Source organism: Cydia strobilella, chromosome 4 (genome assembly GCF_947568885.1).
Source record: "Cydia strobilella chromosome 4, ilCydStro3.1, whole genome shotgun sequence".
Lineage (NCBI taxonomy): Eukaryota > Metazoa > Arthropoda > Insecta > Lepidoptera > Tortricidae > Cydia > Cydia strobilella.
In genome coordinates this window covers 23629936-23647837 of record NC_086044.1, presented here as the reverse complement: position 1 = coordinate 23647837, position 17902 = coordinate 23629936, and the positions used below count along the sequence as shown (strand labels likewise).

The 17902-nt window shown below is 54.8% G+C and overlaps 1 protein-coding gene across 1 annotated transcript in view; it reads left to right on the top strand.

Annotated features, from left to right (window-relative positions):
* Window positions 1–17902, top strand: part of LOC134740941 (bridge-like lipid transfer protein family member 1) — a 110723-nt gene that overhangs the window by 18308 nt on the left and 74513 nt on the right. The window contains exons 13-34 of the mRNA XM_063673598.1: window positions 1077–1166; window positions 2047–2192; window positions 2762–2942; window positions 3028–3204; window positions 3290–3466; window positions 3552–3718; window positions 3775–3859; window positions 3945–4121; window positions 4210–4368; window positions 4488–4699; window positions 5031–5160; window positions 5406–5639; window positions 6107–6350; window positions 6602–6736; window positions 6843–7010; window positions 7422–7617; window positions 7716–7877; window positions 8254–8400; window positions 9437–9529; window positions 10752–10925; window positions 12555–12677; window positions 12928–13068. Of these exons, the coding sequence (XP_063529668.1) occupies window positions 1077–1166; window positions 2047–2192; window positions 2762–2942; window positions 3028–3204; window positions 3290–3466; window positions 3552–3718; window positions 3775–3859; window positions 3945–4121; window positions 4210–4368; window positions 4488–4699; window positions 5031–5160; window positions 5406–5639; window positions 6107–6350; window positions 6602–6736; window positions 6843–7010; window positions 7422–7617; window positions 7716–7877; window positions 8254–8400; window positions 9437–9529; window positions 10752–10925; window positions 12555–12677; window positions 12928–13068 (3518 nt within the window). The remainder of the gene's footprint in view (window positions 1–1076; window positions 1167–2046; window positions 2193–2761; window positions 2943–3027; window positions 3205–3289; window positions 3467–3551; window positions 3719–3774; window positions 3860–3944; window positions 4122–4209; window positions 4369–4487; window positions 4700–5030; window positions 5161–5405; window positions 5640–6106; window positions 6351–6601; window positions 6737–6842; window positions 7011–7421; window positions 7618–7715; window positions 7878–8253; window positions 8401–9436; window positions 9530–10751; window positions 10926–12554; window positions 12678–12927; window positions 13069–17902) is intronic.

Here is a 17902-nt window from a genome sequence, read left to right as displayed (position 1 = left end):
TGTGTGTATTGATACTTGTATGCATGATATAGGTAAATAAATAACCATAAATGTATCTGTGTTATAATAGAAGCATTAGAAACCGATTTCCATGTCATGGTTTGTTTTTTTGTGTGTAGTCTAGTGTGTAGTAACTTAACAAATTTATAATGTTTTTTTTTAACCTTGTCAATAACACGTAACTTACTGAAAAAACCATGGATTTTTTTATTTCATGCCTTTATATGAGGTAGCAGTGAAACAAATAAAAAAGGTTGCCTTTAAAGTACTTAAAATATGCTAACACAAAAGTTTTGTCCGAGGCGTAGTACGAGTATCTTGTTGTACATTTGTGTTGTAAGAAAGTGTAAGTGCACTTGATGCCAAACCTCACTTTGTAGTTTGTTATTTTGTTAGTTAAATGGTCACAACGCACGCAACCGTCATAACAAACAACAAATTGTGACGTTTCCAATTAAAAAGTACCACATTGTCGGTTGTCGATAAGGTTGATTTCAAATTCAATCGTTATGGAAATATCACCTTATTGACAAGCGACAATAGTACCCTTTTGGTTGAGAATGGCACAATAACTGGTATTACACGAGAGCACGCTTGATGCACGCCCATAGGTAGGTATCACTCGCACTCGTTCGGTTTTTTTCCAAAATCTGTAAATGCAAATCTTCATTAATTTGAAATCGAGTTAAGTCTTCTAAGACCATTTTCGCGTAGCAGCGTGGGATCTGGTAGCTGCCCTCACTGACCCAATAAGGAAATCCATTCTGTATATGCCCGTCATTTTAACACAAATAATCGCTGAAATCGCAAGCTAACGGCTAGTTCTGATTTTTTAGTACGTTTTTAGGACCACTACCGTAACATGTATCCAAGTTTGCAGCTTCGAAAGACCTGTGCTAACTTTGCACCACTCGAAAAACCGCGGATATTTCTTACTTTTCTCTATATAAATTTTAAACTATGCATTTAGTTGCCTCTAATATAGTTGCTCGCTCATATTTAACTTCAGAGTGAGATAATGTTTGTGCAAGTATATAGCATGCTCATAAGTCACGGTGTGGTGTGTGTGTGTGTAGCGCGCGCGGCGGGCGGGCGCGGCAGTCTCGCGTTCCCTTCGCTACCATTTTCGACGCGCAAGCCAACATTCCATGATGACGCCATCGCTAGTGAGTATCACATCACATCGCATTACAATTGATGAATAATAATGCCAAGCAGAACAAATTATATACTGTTTTAGACCAAATAATTCCGAGGCCGTGCAGTGTTTGATGAACGTCAGCTGCAGCTCCGTTGGTCTATTGAGGAGCGGTAGCCACTCACGCACATAGAAATAATATTTTAGTAATTTCCTTCCGATAAAATATAATTAAGTTACAGACAAATTTTAAACGAAGAAAGGCAGCTGACTATAAATTAGTAGCCCTCAAAGTGTATTGGATTTACGTCCTTGATCACTTTACGAGTTATCGCGTGAAATGACACACGACAGACAAATTTAGACCTGGCCCAGACCAGGATCTAAAGTTGTAACGAATAAAAAAAAAAGTCGACTTCATTTCAGTTCATTTCTTTCACCATAACTAATGGCGCGGCCACACACTCGACGAGTTGTACGGGAAGTATGCAGGGCAGTATGGCGGCCGATGACGAGTAACGATGGCCACACTATGTTTCTGTCTACTTCCCTCGCTACTTCCCATACTACTCTCGAGTGTGTGGCCGAGCAATAAAATTGAGATTTGTGCCAGATGTTTTGTTTGACTGTTTGCTATTTTAGCTGTATTAAAAATACAAACCAAGACGCACTTTCCTGATCCAAAGTAAACTTTCTATCATTGCAATAAGTTTTACGATTGGTCAGCAAAATGTGCCTTAGGTCGGGTTGCACCAAACCGTCTGTCACCGTTTTTGCGTTCGTTAAATTTTATTGTATGGAAGTTTCATAGTTCTCTGGTGCTTGACGTTGATCAGTCTGTTAATTGTGGTTGGTGCAACTGGCCCTTAGACACGCAGTGTTATTGTATCATAAAGTGTACGGCTCAGATTACGGCACGCTGAAGGAAGACTTCCCGGCGGTGGGTTCGAATCCGTCGCTGTACTCGCCGCACGGCTCCGACGACAACCTCAAGAACGACCGCGCCAGGGAGGACCTCTACCAGTGGATGGCCAAGCAGGAACCCATCAAAGTTGTAAGTAACCTTATCTCTCTGAAATAGGGTGTACGAATAAATAGCTAGTTAACACTAACAGTGAGCATCGTGATAAAATTAACATAATGACAAAATCTGCAGTCCATAAGTCTCGTAAAATAGGTACTGAAGTAGAACTGTGTCACTTTGTAATATTGAAAAAAAAAAAAACAATAAATAAAATAAAATGCTTTTATTTCAGACAAAATCCATAGTAACATACACACATTAAAATTACAAATGAAAATTACAATTTTATTTATTTAATTTTTTATTTATTTGGGGCATCGCATCGCAATAAAATAAAATAAAAATTCAATTACAAATAAAAATCACAAATAAATTACAAATGATTACTAGCTATTATTTACACACAATTTGTACAAAATTATTTTCTAAATTGCTTTCTTGGGGTATGGGGAAATCATGATGGCCGACAGATAACGAATAAACAATGATTGAATGTTGAGATGAAATCGAATAAGATGTTCTGTTAATTAATTGTCAATATTTGTAGACTAATCTGATTATTAGCATGTTTTCCTTTACATTCCGTAATGTTTCCGCAGGAATCCAAGACGAAGAAGCCCATGATCCCAGCCTCAAAGATGAACCCTCGCGCCATGGCGGCCTCTCTCCCGGCCTGCAGCCTCTACCCCCTCCAGGGCTCGCTGATGCTGCTGGACGCGCACCTGGTGTTCCAGCCGCTGCTGGGCGCGCTGGGCGTGTGTCCGCAGCAGGTGGCACAAGGTACATGGCGGCCTCTCTCCCGGCCTGCAGCCTCTACCCCCTCCAGGGCTCGCTGATGCTGCTGGACGCGCACCTGGTGTTCCAGCCGCTGCTGGGCGCGCTGGGCGTGTGTCCGCAGCAGGTGGCACAAGGTACATGGCGGCCTCTCTCCCGGCCTGCAGCCTCTACCCCCTCCAGGGCTCGCTGATGCTGCTGGACGCGCACCTGGTGTTCCAGCCGCTGCTGGGCGCGCTGGGCGTGTGTCCGCAGCAGGTGGCACAAGGTACATGGCGGCCTCTCTCCCGGCCTGCAGCCTCTACCCCCTCCAGGGCTCGCTGATGCTGCTGGACGCGCACCTGGTGTTCCAGCCGCTGCTGGGCGCGCTGGGCGTGTGTCCGCAGCAGGTGGCACAAGGTACATGGCGGCCTCTCTCCCGGCCTGCAGCCTCTACCCCCTCCAGGGCTCGCTGATGCTGCTGGACGCGCACCTGGTGTTCCAGCCGCTGCTGGGCGCGCTGGGCGTGTGTCCGCAGCAGGTGGCACAAGGTACATGGCGGCCTCTCTCCCGGCCTGCAGCCTCTACCCCCTCCAGGGCTCGCTGATGCTGCTGGACGCGCACCTGGTGTTCCAGCCGCTGCTGGGCGCGCTGGGCGTGTGTCCGCAGCAGGTGGCACAAGGTACATGGCGGCCTCTCTCCCGGCCTGCAGCCTCTACCCCCTCCAGGGCTCGCTGATGCTGCTGGACGCGCACCTGGTGTTCCAGCCGCTGCTGGGCGCGCTGGGCGTGTGTCCGCAGCAGGTGGCACAAGGTACATGGCGGCCTCTCTCCCGGCCTGCAGCCTCTACCCCCTCCAGGGCTCGCTGATGCTGCTGGACGCGCACCTGGTGTTCCAGCCGCTGCTGGGCGCGCTGGGCGTGTGTCCGCAGCAGGTGGCACAAGGTACATGGCGGCCTCTCTCCCGGCCTGCAGCCTCTACCCCCTCCAGGGCTCGCTGATGCTGCTGGACGCGCACCTGGTGTTCCAGCCGCTGCTGGGCGCGCTGGGCGTGTGTCCGCAGCAGGTGGCACAAGGTACATGGCGGCCTCTCTCCCGGCCTGCAGCCTCTACCCCCTCCAGGGCTCGCTGATGCTGCTGGACGCGCACCTGGTGTTCCAGCCGCTGCTGGGCGCGCTGGGCGTGTGTCCGCAGCAGGTGGCACAAGGTTAAAGAAGGATCCAGAAGCATGACATCCATCCCAACCCATCTCGATGCAGTTAGCATTTTCTCATACTGTGTTCTGATGATTACAGGCGAATCAAAGAACAAGTCCGGCGCAGAAGGCTCGAGTGCCTCCCCGGCGCTGGAGTCCCTCGGCTCCAAGCTGTCGCTGGGCGGCATCATCGACGTGTTCCGCATCGACATCGTCGTCAGCGAGCTGAAGCCACGCCGGCACCCGCCCAAGGGGAAAGGTCAGTTCTATAGGGACGGTGCACGGCTTCTTCTCTGCACCCCTTCATGTTCGCTCGAATTAATAACTTTATATTGACACAGAAGTTACTGAAAAAATACACATCTTTTTATTGTACAGGTCAGCCTTCGCACATCGACATCCCGTCTGAAACGCCAGCTTTCCTTTGCGAGAAAGTCTCCATCGACGTGGACCTGAAGAAGGTCGCCGACATGGCGGTGGACGACCTCATACAGCGTCAGAACGTGCTCTATATATCGAGGGGACAACTCAAGAAACATATCAGCACTATGCTCAACTTCAACATCAGCGTTCGATTTATATCACAGCAGGTACATACGTTCTCACATTCATGCCTGTTTCCCATAGCACAGATGTTGGCAAGAGACAGACTTTGAACAAGAGAGGCAGCCGTGAAAAAGATAAAATTCCGTTTAAGAAGCTAATATTAGTTTGGTGTAAAAAAAGGTTGAAAGGTACACACACACAATTGTACCTCGTAAAAGCAGTAATGTAGTAGGATACCAAATAAATTATGTTCATAGGCGTAAGTGTCCAGCAGAGTGTTAAATAGATAAATAGTATTTATGGGTGGAGTCCAATATTAGCGACTCTTTTACGTCGATGCATACTTACCTTTAAAACCTTAAATCTGTGGTCCAGGTGAACATGCCGCTGCTCCGCCTGCTGCACCAGATCAGCAACATGTACCAGAACGTGAAGGACACGCAGACCGAGCTGCGCACGCAGACCAAGATCTCGCACCGGCAGAGCAAGCACGCCGCCGACTCTGGTATCTTTCTATCCTAATCGCGTTTTGATCTACTATTTATACAAACACACACACTTCTGTGCCGTCGTCAAGTCAGGAAAACAAACTCGAGTACTGTTTTCTGCTCCTGATCGTGTTTAGACAGCGAGTTCTTGGGATTTTCCATTCTATTCCCTAAACGCTACATCAATTTTTGTGCATAATAAATCTGTTTTATCAATCATTAACACCAATCTACCAAAGAGCAAACTTGTCACCCACCACAGACACGTCAGTTTCAGACTTCCGCGAGAACCTCGTGAGCGTGTCGTCCCTGGACAAGGAGAGCCAGTACGCCGCGCTCGACCCCGCGTGGGCGCCGCGCCCCCCCGACCCCCACCCCCACCCCGCCGACCCCGCCCCCGCCCTCGCCCGGCACAAGCTGGCGGGAGGGAAGTCTAGACCGCAGAGCTTCGCGCAGAAGCTGAGATCCACGGGGAAGAGCGTTAAGGGGAAATTGGGTAAGCTTTTCTTTCTATCCTCCCTCGAGGAAAGGGGATGAAAATTTATTAGTGGGTTGACACGTTTTTGTTAATGAGAACTAAAAAGCATCGCGTCCGCGGTGTGCGGAACTATTTCAGAACTAGGAAGTATGATGTTTGTCTCTCTGTACATTTTTGTCCACGCAGGGAGGTGACTTAACCTTGACACTTTTGAGCCTCCTCCTGTACATTAGAACGAGGTCTTTTTTTTATTAGGGATCCACGGCCAAGGTTTCATCTCACCGGCTTACTTTTTGTGTTCACTTTATGTAGGGGAGACAGGGCGTTTCTCGCATTTTAGTTTCTATTTAATGGGCACAGGATGGATTCGGCTCGCAAATCGTAGTTTGAGTTCTCCGTGTTAAAAAATAATGGCACAGGTACCTTCAAGAGTATAATAGTGCTAGCTTTACCTACACTGCTGAGTGGTTCGTTCTGTTCGGCAGGCTACAGCTCGCTGAACGAGGGCGCGCACACGCCGCACGCCGCGCGCGAGCCGGACGTGGAGGTGCGGCCGCGGCGTCCGCCCCCACCCCTCCCCCCCCTGCCCGCGCTGCCGCCCCTCCCCTCCCTTCCGCCCCTCCCGCCGCTACCCGACGACGGCTCGCTGGCGCCGCGCTGCTGGCGCACCGTGTACTCGCTGCTCAGTCTGTACGCGGACATGCCGGACGCGCACACCATTACACACAGGTACGTGTACTTGTTGAGATATTTGTTTCCGCTGTCCCCTCGTGGACCCCCAAAAATGATGTAAAGCCGGCCTGAACTTTGTCTATTATTAGAGTCGGCCAAATTTACCTGAACCGATATGACATGCTTTCATACTAGGGTAGCTCAGACAGGGTAGTCTCACACTTTTTGCTAAAGCATTTTCTTTTTTATATGACATGATAATAAATATCTCGAATTTGTTTAATTTTTATAAAAAAAATCTTTGTCAGGTTTTCTGTGACTACGGAGCTGCCGGAACAGTACCGAACGAGCCGTCCCGCTCGCCCCGGTTCCCGCGAACAGAACACCAGCAACTCGTCCTCCAGCGGGGCGGGGATGGGCATCGTCGTCATGGGAGTTGCTAGGTACCTACATAAAAAAAACATCGGTTAAGTATCAAAAGTGCTTTTCGCTGCGTTTAAAAATTTTGACTTCTTCCGGAATCGGACTTGATGTTCGCTTGATTTTCAGGATCCATCGAACCCGACTCCTGGCCTCCCTGTCCGGCTTGAAGCTGGAAGCGGAGATCACGTCCCTGCACGCCTCGCTGCAGGCGTCCCGCTCACGCCAGTGGTCGCTCACGGGCGTGGTGGGCCGCAGCATGATCGTGCTGCTGGAGGGCGGGGCTCCCAACCACCAGTGAGTGCGGCCGGCTCCTCCCTTTATTCCTTTCTTTTTATTATTTTTTGTCCATTTTTTTGATGGGCATCATAAAAATACGGATGTTTTTTTAACATTTAAGTCGGTTCGATTCCCAGACGAGGCAAATATTTTTTTTAAAAAACTTCGAATGCAATATTACTAACTTTTAAAAATAACATAATGTCTTCTTTCAGCAAAATATCCTATCTATGATATTTAAGGTACTTTCCCTTCATGTCCCATATTTTTGGGACGACCTGTCCTGTACATGACTCCGCAGGAAGGCTACTCGCTGGCTTCGGATTCAATTAAACGGACTCCCGAGGTCGTCCGTTTAAAACGAATCCTCGGCCAGCAAGTACCTACTTCCGAGTCTCGACAATAATGTACTATTATTTGCATGAACAGGACGGTGGTGCGAGTGTCGGTGGGCAAGTCGCAGGCGCTGTACTCTTGGGAGGCGGGTGGGAGGGGCGGTGGGGCGGGGGCGGGGGCGGCCGCGCTGGCCACGGTGGGCGGCGTGCGCGTCGACCTGCCGCAGCACCCCGTGGCGCTGCACGGCGTCATGACGCGCTCCAGCCGACAGCTGTCCTCCACTTTACAGGTGCGCCCCGACACCGAGCACCTGCGGGTCTCATTGCTGAGATCCCGCCGGGAGTCGCTCGGCCCGCCCCTCGTTCATGAATGTTTGTTGTCGCGCAGGAGCTGGGCGTGACGCGCACGGCGTCGCGCATGTCGCGCGGCGCGGAGGAGGAGGAGGGGGCGGGGACGCGCAGCCCGGGCCCCCAGCCCGCCGCCGCGCCGCGTCCCCGCCCCGCGCCGCTGCTGCCCGCGCCGCAAGTGCAGTTCAAAGTCGGCCTGCAGGTCACTACACAGTACACCGTCACACGCTACCTGTACCTGTACCTTGTACCTACCCTGTCGCGCACGAGACTCTCCGTGCCGTGCGCCGGTCGCACCCGCACCCTCGGCTCTCTTCTCCGGGTCGCATTTCTATTAAAGATTCTTGTGAAATTTTAGGAGTAAATTCAATTATTACATGAAATAATGGTCGATTACATTTTTTTCAAAGTAAGGCAGCCGTGCGAGGTCTCCGGCACACGACTTCCACTAATTTAACCTTTTGTTTTTCTCGCGCGTGCCATGATGACACATATGTTATATCGTTTACATTATTTTCTTGAAACTTCCTTAATAAGACTTGTCAGTATAAACTGAACACTCATCTTTCTATGTCCAGAGTTTGAGCATCACGGCGGCTCTGTTGCCGTCGCTCCAGGCCCAGTACAAAATGGAGCACGTCCAAAGTTCGGGCGTATCCGGAAGAAAGGCACATTTTACAGTGAACTTACCGCAACACTCGCTCAGCTTCGTCACTAAATTACAGGTGAGATAACGTCACATCTTTGCAGTGGTCTGCGTCCCTTACACGAGCACGCCGTCCCTGCATCGTGACCGATATAGACCACCTACCCATCTTTTTTGTGTGTGTCGTCCTGAAATGTTTTGTACGCCAGAAAAGGTGAGACTACTAGAATAGCAATATTCTCAATATACATCAATAAATTTCATTTCATTTCATCTTTTTCTAACATAGTGATGGGTGTTTACCCATGGAGATGAGAGTATTTTCTCGAGCGCGACATATTTAGACCGCGAGCCAGGAACAGATTTCCTTGACCAATCGCCTCCCGGACGATAACTCGTATAGTGGTTAACGGCTATATATGATGACCCCTCCTGGACGTCAGCTGCCGCTCCGTTGGTGGGCTGAGGAATGGCAGCCACCGAAAAACTTAAAAAAAAATATTCATCGCCTCCCGTTTGATACCTTGACAGATGATAGCTAAGATACTATTGTGAATAACAAAAATCGTCAGCCGGTGGAAAGAACTTCAGCTGAACATGTAAAAAATAAGCGCTTTACCTTTTTATGATAGTTCATCAGAAATAGAAATAGTTTATTCGTGGCACATTATAACAAAAGAAGAACCAAAAGAAAACTTACACATAACATTACAACGCATATTTAACAGGGGTTTCAATAAACGGATTACGCATTACGCATACTTTGCGAGTGGTAAGGCGCGTATTTTTTACATGTGCATGTGGACAGCTGACGGTCTTTCAACCGCGCTACAACCGGCTGACTATTTTTGAAATTCATGATAGCATCTAAACTATCATCTGACAAAGTATCAGCCGGGAGGCGATGACTGACGATATATGCTCCTGGCCCGCGGTCTAAATGTTCCAGCTCAGTCAGGAGTGGTGATCACGCTATAATATTATGCAAAATATGCTAATCAATCGGTCGCTGTTAGTTCATAAATGATAATTGACCATGTGTCGTCTGCAATGACATCATTTCTAATCTCCCGTCTCCGTCCCATCTTCAAAACTAAAGATGCGTTTGTTGTCAGGTATCGGAGGCGAACATCCCGTCGTCAGCCATCGTGGCGCTCCCCGCCGCTCATGTGGCCGCCCGCGTTCTAGAAGATGCTCCCAATGGACAGGTATGAATTATTTAATGTTATTACTAGTCTGTCATTTATCTAAGGCTAGGGTTACACGCACAGCTCCACAGTAGGTATCTTTTCGTCCAAATTGCCGCAGTGCCTTAAGTCAAAAGTCTTTGACCAGTGTGTGTTGCCAGTGATGACATACGGATCTGAGACGTGGGCGCTAACGATGGGCCTCATAAGAAGGCTCAAGGTCACGCAAAGGGCAATGGAGAGAGCTATGCTCGGGGTTTCTTTGCGTGATAGAGTCAGAAATGATGATATCCGCAGGAGAACTAGGGTCACCGACATAGCTCGCAGAATTGCAAACCTTAAGTGGCAGTGGGCGGGGCACATTGCTCGCAGAACTGATGGCCGGTGGGGCCGGAAGGTTCTGGAGTGGCGTCCGCGTACCGGAAGACGAACTGCCGGTAGGCCTCCAACGAGATGGAGCGACGACCTGGTGAAGGTCGCGGGAATTCGGTGGTTGCGAGCGGCACAGGATGGGTCGGAGTGGCGAGCCTTGGGGGAGGCAGACAGAATAGATAACACTATAAAAGCAGAACAATGTAACAAAACGTTCTTGACTACACTTAAAACTTACTTGATTGACAAATGCTACTACACTCTAGAAGATTTTTTTACAGATCCGTTTGATTAGTAACACCACTATTTTTGTGCACTAATTTTAAATTTTAAATTTGGATAATATTGTAGATAAGGTTAAATTGAATCAAATTATTGACATATTGCACTCTAATATTAATCCTATTTCTAAAACATTTACATTCTTATTATTTTAATACTTATATAATTTGACATCACTTAATAATAATTATTTGCCCGTTTATTCCTGTATTTAATACACTGACAATTATCTGATTCAATTCTGCTTATATGTATAGAAACTACTAAATTGACCTACTTTTATATTATACACATAGATTTAAGATTAGATCCTAAGTATGCATGTAATATTGCTATGCCCCCACGGGGTCCATGTGGAACTACCAAGAATTTGTAATACCTATAAAACCATGGTTGCAATAAATAAATATGAAATATGAAAAAATATGAAATAGGCCTATGTCCAGCAGTGGACGTCTATCGGCTGACATGAGGGTTACACGACAGTTTTGTTGTATGTGCCATGATTTCAGAGTTCCCCACGGTGTCCCACTAAAATTTTATCCTGTATCTCCAATAATGTACCAGTGATGGAATCCCGTATGTCCAGGAGGCGCCCTTGGCCCCGGACGCCCCGGACGGCCCGGACGCCCCGGACGCCCCGGGCGTGGTGCTGCGCGCCGGCCGCTACCTGTACGCCACGGCCGACATCGGCCTCTTCGAGCACACGCTGTCCACCGACCTGCTCAACCACCTGGTGTTCGTGCAGAAGGTGTTCATGAAGGCGAGTATACCACTAGGAGGCAGGAGGCGCCCTTGGCCCCGGACGGCCCGGACGGCCCGGACGCCCCGGACGCCCCGGGCGTGGTGCTGCGCGCCGGCCGCTACCTGTACGCCACGGCCGACATCGGCCTCTTCGAGCACACGCTGTCCACCGACCTGCTCAACCACCTGGTGTTCGTGCAGAAGGTGTTCATGAAGGCGAGTATACCACTAGGAGGCAGGAGGCGCCCTTGGCCCCGGACGGCCCGGACGGCCCGGACGCCCCGGACGCCCCGGGCGTGGTGCTGCGCGCCGGCCGCTACCTGTACGCCACGGCCGACATCGGCCTCTTCGAGCACACGCTGTCCACCGACCTGCTCAACCACCTGGTGTTCGTGCAGAAGGTGTTCATGAAGGCGAGTATACCACTAGGAGGCAGGAGGCGCCCTTGGCCCCGGACGGCCCGGACGGCCCGGACGCCCCGGACGCCCCGGGCGTGGTGCTGCGCGCCGGCCGCTACCTGTACGCCACGGTCGACATCGGCCTCTTCGAGCACACGCTGTCCACCGACCTGCTCAACCACCTGGTGTTCGTGCAGAAGGTGTTCATGAAGGCGAGTATACCACTAGGAGGCAGGAGGCGCCCTTGGCCCCGGACGGCCCGGACGGCCCGGACGCCCCGGACGCCCCGGGCGTGGTGCTGCGCGCCGGCCGCTACCTGTACGCCACGGCCGACATCGGCCTCTTCGAGCACACGCTGTCCACCGACCTGCTCAACCACCTGGTGTTCGTGCAGAAGGTGTTCATGAAGGCGAGTATACCACTAGGAGGCAGGAGGCGCCCTTGGCCCCGGACGGCCCGGACGGCCCGGACGCCCCGGACGCCCCGGGCGTGGTGCTGCGCGCCGGCCGCTACCTGTACGCCACGGCCGACATCGGCCTCTTCGAGCACACGCTGTCCACCGACCTGCTCAACCACCTGGTGTTCGTGCAGAAGGTGTTCATGAAGGCGAGTATACCACTAGGAGGCAGGAGGCGCCCTTGGCCCCGGACGGCCCGGACGGCCCGGACGCCCCGGACGCCCCGGGCGTGGTGCTGCGCGCCGGCCGCTACCTGTACGCCACGGTCGACATCGGCCTCTTCGAGCACACGCTGTCCACCGACCTGCTCAACCACCTGGTGTTCGTGCAGAAGGTGTTCATGAAGGCGAGTATACCACTAGGAGGCAGGAGGCGCCCTTGGCCCCGGACGCCCCGGACGGCCCGGACGCCCCGGACGCCCCGGGCGTGGTGCTGCGCGCCGGCCGCTACCTGTACGCCACGGCCGACATCGGCCTCTTCGAGCACACGCTGTCCACCGACCTGCTCAACCACCTGGTGTTCGTGCAGAAGGTGTTCATGAAGGCGAGTATACCACTAGGAGGCAGGAGGCGCCCGAGGCCCCGCACGCCCCGGACACTTAGACTAACTACGTTAGACTAACCTTCTCGAACACCTGTTGAGTCGCAGTCAGCACCTCCTTGTTGAGGTTGAGTCGTTTCTCGTTTCTCGTTCATTCTTGTAGTTTTTTATTTATTTATTTTTATTCATTACATTTCACAGCATAACAGTGATCCATATGATAATATGTAACTGACTGTATGTAATGTTACAGGAAGTAAACGAAGTGGTTCAGAAAGTGTACGGCGGTGAAAAGCCAGTACCGCTCTGGAATGAGGAGGAAGCTTCCACTTCAGCTCTTAACAGGATACTCTTCTCCTTGCTTATTAGAATCAAGGTATGCAATATGAAGTTTACTCTTGACTTTCAACATTGACACTTCAGTTTAACAAAAAATTTTTTTAGTGTACGTTCGGCTTCTTTGATGTTCGGTTTTTGCAAAGATTGATAGAAAACAAATCGTTTTATTTTTGAATTTAGAAGTTTATTATTTTACATAAGTTCAAATGAAAATATGAGGATAAATCGAGGAATTGGTGGAGGTGCTGGGATTTAAAGTTTACTTTAGAGAATTATTTATACCACAGCGTATCCAGCTGACAGCGACGACCCCGAGCAACTCGGCGGTGCGACTCGAGACGGGGGCGGTGGAGTTCGAGCTGTCCAACCGCGTCCAGAACGTGCAGCCGGCCGAACCGCACTCGCTGAGGCTGTTCGCCCGCGCTCAGGTACTAATGTCGTGTGAACAGCGTGTCCAGCTGACAGCGACGACCCCGAGCAACTCGGCGGTGCGACTCGAGACGGGGGCGGTGGAGTTCGAGCTGTCCAACCGCGTCCAGAACGTGCAGCCGGCCGAACCGCACTCGCTGAGGCTGTTCGCCCGCGCTCAGGTACTAATGTCGTGTGAACAGCGTGTCCAGCTGACAGCGACGACCCCGAGCAACTCGGCGGTGCGACTCGAGACGGGGGCGGTGGAGTTCGAGCTGTCCAACCGCGTCCAGAACGTGCAGCCGGCCGAACCGCACTCGCTGAGGCTGTTCGCCCGCGCTCAGGTACTAATGTCGTGTGAACAGCGTGTCCAGCTGACAGCGACGACCCCGAGCAACTCGGCGGTGCGACTCGAGACGGGGGCGGTGGAGTTCGAGCTGTCCAACCGCGTCCAGAACGTGCAGCCGGCCGAACCGCACTCGCTGAGGCTGTTCGCCCGCGCTCAGGTACTAATGTCGTGTGAACAGCGTGTCCAGCTGACAGCGACGACCCCGAGCAACTCGGCGGTGCGACTCGAGACGGGGGCGGTGGAGTTCGAGCTGTCCAACCGCGTCCAGAACGTGCAGCCGGCCGAACCGCACTCGCTGAGGCTGTTCGCCCGCGCTCAGGTACTAATGTCGTGTGAACAGCGTGTCCAGCTGACAGCGACGACCCCGAGCAACTCGGCGGTGCGACTCGAGACGGGGGCGGTGGAGTTCGAGCTGTCCAACCGCGTCCAGAACGTGCAGCCGGCCGAACCGCACTCGCTGAGGCTGTTCGCCCGCGCTCAGGTACTAATGTCGTGTGAACAGCGTGTCCAGCTGACAGCGACGACCCCGAGCAACTCGGCGGTGCGACTCGAGACGGGGGCGGTGGAGTTCGAGCTGTCCAACCGCGTCCAGAACGTGCAGCCGGCCGAACCGCACTCGCTGAGGCTGTTCGCCCGCGCTCAGGTACTAATGTCGTGTGAACAGCGTGTCCAGCTGACAGCGACGACCCCGAGCAACTCGGCGGTGCGACTCGAGACGGGGGCGGTGGAGTTCGAGCTGTCCAACCGCGTCCAGAACGTGCAGCCGGCCGAACCGCACTCGCTGAGGCTGTTCGCCCGCGCTCAGGTACTAATGTCGTGTGAACAGCGTGTCCAGCTGACAGCGACGACCCCGAGCAACTCGGCGGTGCGACTCGAGACGGGGGCGGTGGAGTTCGAGCTGTCCAACCGCGTCCAGAACGTGCAGCCGGCCGAACCGCACTCGCTGAGGCTGTTCGCCCGCGCTCAGGTACTAATGTCGTGTGAACAGCGTGTCCAGCTGACAGCGACGACCCCGAGCAACTCGGCGGTGCGACTCGAGACGGGGGCGGTGGAGTTCGAGCTGTCCAACCGCGTCCAGAACGTGCAGCCGGCCGAACCGCACTCGCTGAGGCTGTTCGCCCGCGCTCAGGTACTAATGTCGTGTGAACAGCGTGTCCAGCTGACAGCGACGACCCCGAGCAACTCGGCGGTGCGACTCGAGACGGGGGCGGTGGAGTTCGAGCTGTCCAACCGCGTCCAGAACGTGCAGCCGGCCGAACCGCACTCGCTGAGGCTGTTCGCCCGCGCTCAGGTACTAATGTCGTGTGAACAGCGTGTCCAGCTGACAGCGACGACCCCGAGCAACTCGGCGGTGCGACTCGAGACGGGGGCGGTGGAGTTCGAGCTGTCCAACCGCGTCCAGAACGTGCAGCCGGCCGAACCGCACTCGCTGAGGCTGTTCGCCCGCGCTCAGGTACTAATGTCGTGTGAACAGCGTGTCCAGCTGACAGCGACGACCCCGAGCAACTCGGCGGTGCGACTCGAGACGGGGGCGGTGGAGTTCGAGCTGTCCAACCGCGTCCAGAACGTGCAGCCGGCCGAACCGCACTCGCTGAGGCTGTTCGCCCGCGCTCAGGTACTAATGTCGTGTGAACAGCGTGTCCAGCTGACAGCGACGACCCCGAGCAACTCGGCGGTGCGACTCGAGACGGGGGCGGTGGAGTTCGAGCTGTCCAACCGCGTCCAGAACGTGCAGCCGGCCGAACCGCACTCGCTGAGGCTGTTCGCCCGCGCTCAGGTACTAATGTCGTGTGAACAGCGTGTCCAGCTGACAGCGACGACCCCGAGCAACTCGGCGGTGCGACTCGAGACGGGGGCGGTGGAGTTCGAGCTGTCCAACCGCGTCCAGAACGTGCAGCCGGCCGAACCGCACTCGCTGAGGCTGTTCGCCCGCGCTCAGGTACTAATGTCGTGTGAACAGCGTGTCCAGCTGACAGCGACGACCCCGAGCAACTCGGCGGTGCGACTCGAGACGGGGGCGGTGGAGTTCGAGCTGTCCAACCGCGTCCAGAACGTGCAGCCGGCCGAACCGCACTCGCTGAGGCTGTTCGCCCGCGCTCAGGTACTAATGTCGTGTGAACAGCGTGTCCAGCTGACAGCGACGACCCCGAGCAACTCGGCGGTGCGACTCGAGACGGGGGCGGTGGAGTTCGAGCTGTCCAACCGCGTCCAGAACGTGCAGCCGGCCGAACCGCACTCGCTGAGGCTGTTCGCCCGCGCTCAGGTACTAATGTCGTGTGAACAGCGTGTCCAGCTGACAGCGACGACCCCGAGCAACTCGGCGGTGCGACTCGAGACGGGGGCGGTGGAGTTCGAGCTGTCCAACCGCGTCCAGAACGTGCAGCCGGCCGAACCGCACTCGCTGAGGCTGTTCGCCCGCGCTCAGGTACTAATGTCGTGTGAACAGCGTGTCCAGCTGACAGCGACGACCCCGAGCAACTCGGCGGTGCGACTCGAGACGGGGGCGGTGGAGTTCGAGCTGTCCAACCGCGTCCAGAACGTGCAGCCGGCCGAACCGCACTCGCTGAGGCTGTTCGCCCGCGCTCAGGTACTAATGTCGTGTGAACAGCGTGTCCAGCTGACAGCGACGACCCCGAGCAACTCGGCGGTGCGACTCGAGACGGGGGCGGTGGAGTTCGAGCTGTCCAACCGCGTCCAGAACGTGCAGCCGGCCGAACCGCACTCGCTGAGGCTGTTCGCCCGCGCTCAGGTACTAATGTCGTGTGAACAGCGTGTCCAGCTGACAGCGACGACCCCGAGCAACTCGGCGGTGCGACTCGAGACGGGGGCGGTGGAGTTCGAGCTGTCCAACCGCGTCCAGAACGTGCAGCCGGCCGAACCGCACTCGCTGAGGCTGTTCGCCCGCGCTCAGGTACTAATGTCGTGTGAACAGCGTGTCCAGCTGACAGCGACGACCCCGAGCAACTCGGCGGTGCGACTCGAGACGGGGGCGGTGGAGTTCGAGCTGTCCAACCGCGTCCAGAACGTGCAGCCGGCCGAACCGCACTCGCTGAGGCTGTTCGCCCGCGCTCAGGTACTAATGTCGTGTGAACAGCGTGTCCAGCTGACAGCGACGACCCCGAGCAACTCGGCGGTGCGACTCGAGACGGGGGCGGTGGAGTTCGAGCTGTCCAACCGCGTCCAGAACGTGCAGCCGGCCGAACCGCACTCGCTGAGGCTGTTCGCCCGCGCTCAGGTACTAATGTCGTGTGAACAGCGTGTCCAGCTGACAGCGACGACCCCGAGCAACTCGGCGGTGCGACTCGAGACGGGGGCGGTGGAGTTCGAGCTGTCCAACCGCGTCCAGAACGTGCAGCCGGCCGAACCGCACTCGCTGAGGCTGTTCGCCCGCGCTCAGGTACTAATGTCGTGTGAACAGCGTGTCCAGCTGACAGCGACGACCCCGAGCAACTCGGCGGTGCGACTCGAGACGGGGGCGGTGGAGTTCGAGCTGTCCAACCGCGTCCAGAACGTGCAGCCGGCCGAACCGCACTCGCTGAGGCTGTTCGCCCGCGCTCAGGTACTAATGTCGTGTGAACAGCGTGTCCAGCTGACAGCGACGACCCCGAGCAACTCGGCGGTGCGACTCGAGACGGGGGCGGTGGAGTTCGAGCTGTCCAACCGCGTCCAGAACGTGCAGCCGGCCGAACCGCACTCGCTGAGGCTGTTCGCCCGCGCTCAGGTACTAATGTCGTGTGAACAGCGTGTCCAGCTGACAGCGACGACCCCGAGCAACTCGGCGGTGCGACTCGAGACGGGGGCGGTGGAGTTCGAGCTGTCCAACCGCGTCCAGAACGTGCAGCCGGCCGAACCGCACTCGCTGAGGCTGTTCGCCCGCGCTCAGGTACTAATGTCGTGTGAACAGCGTGTCCAGCTGACAGCGACGACCCCGAGCAACTCGGCGGTGCGACTCGAGACGGGGGCGGTGGAGTTCGAGCTGTCCAACCGCGTCCAGAACGTGCAGCCGGCCGAACCGCACTCGCTGAGGCTGTTCGCCCGCGCTCAGGTACTAATGTCGTGTGAACAGCGTGTCCAGCTGACAGCGACGACCCCGAGCAACTCGGCGGTGCGACTCGAGACGGGGGCGGTGGAGTTCGAGCTGTCCAACCGCGTCCAGAACGTGCAGCCGGCCGAACCGCACTCGCTGAGGCTGTTCGCCCGCGCTCAGGTACTAATGTCGTGTGAACAGCGTGTCCAGCTGACAGCGACGACCCCGAGCAACTCGGCGGTGCGACTCGAGACGGGGGCGGTGGAGTTCGAGCTGTCCAACCGCGTCCAGAACGTGCAGCCGGCCGAACCGCACTCGCTGAGGCTGTTCGCCCGCGCTCAGGTACTAATGTCGTGTGAACAGCGTGTCCAGCTGACAGCGACGACCCCGAGCAACTCGGCGGTGCGACTCGAGACGGGGGCGGTGGAGTTCGAGCTGTCCAACCGCGTCCAGAACGTGCAGCCGGCCGAACCGCACT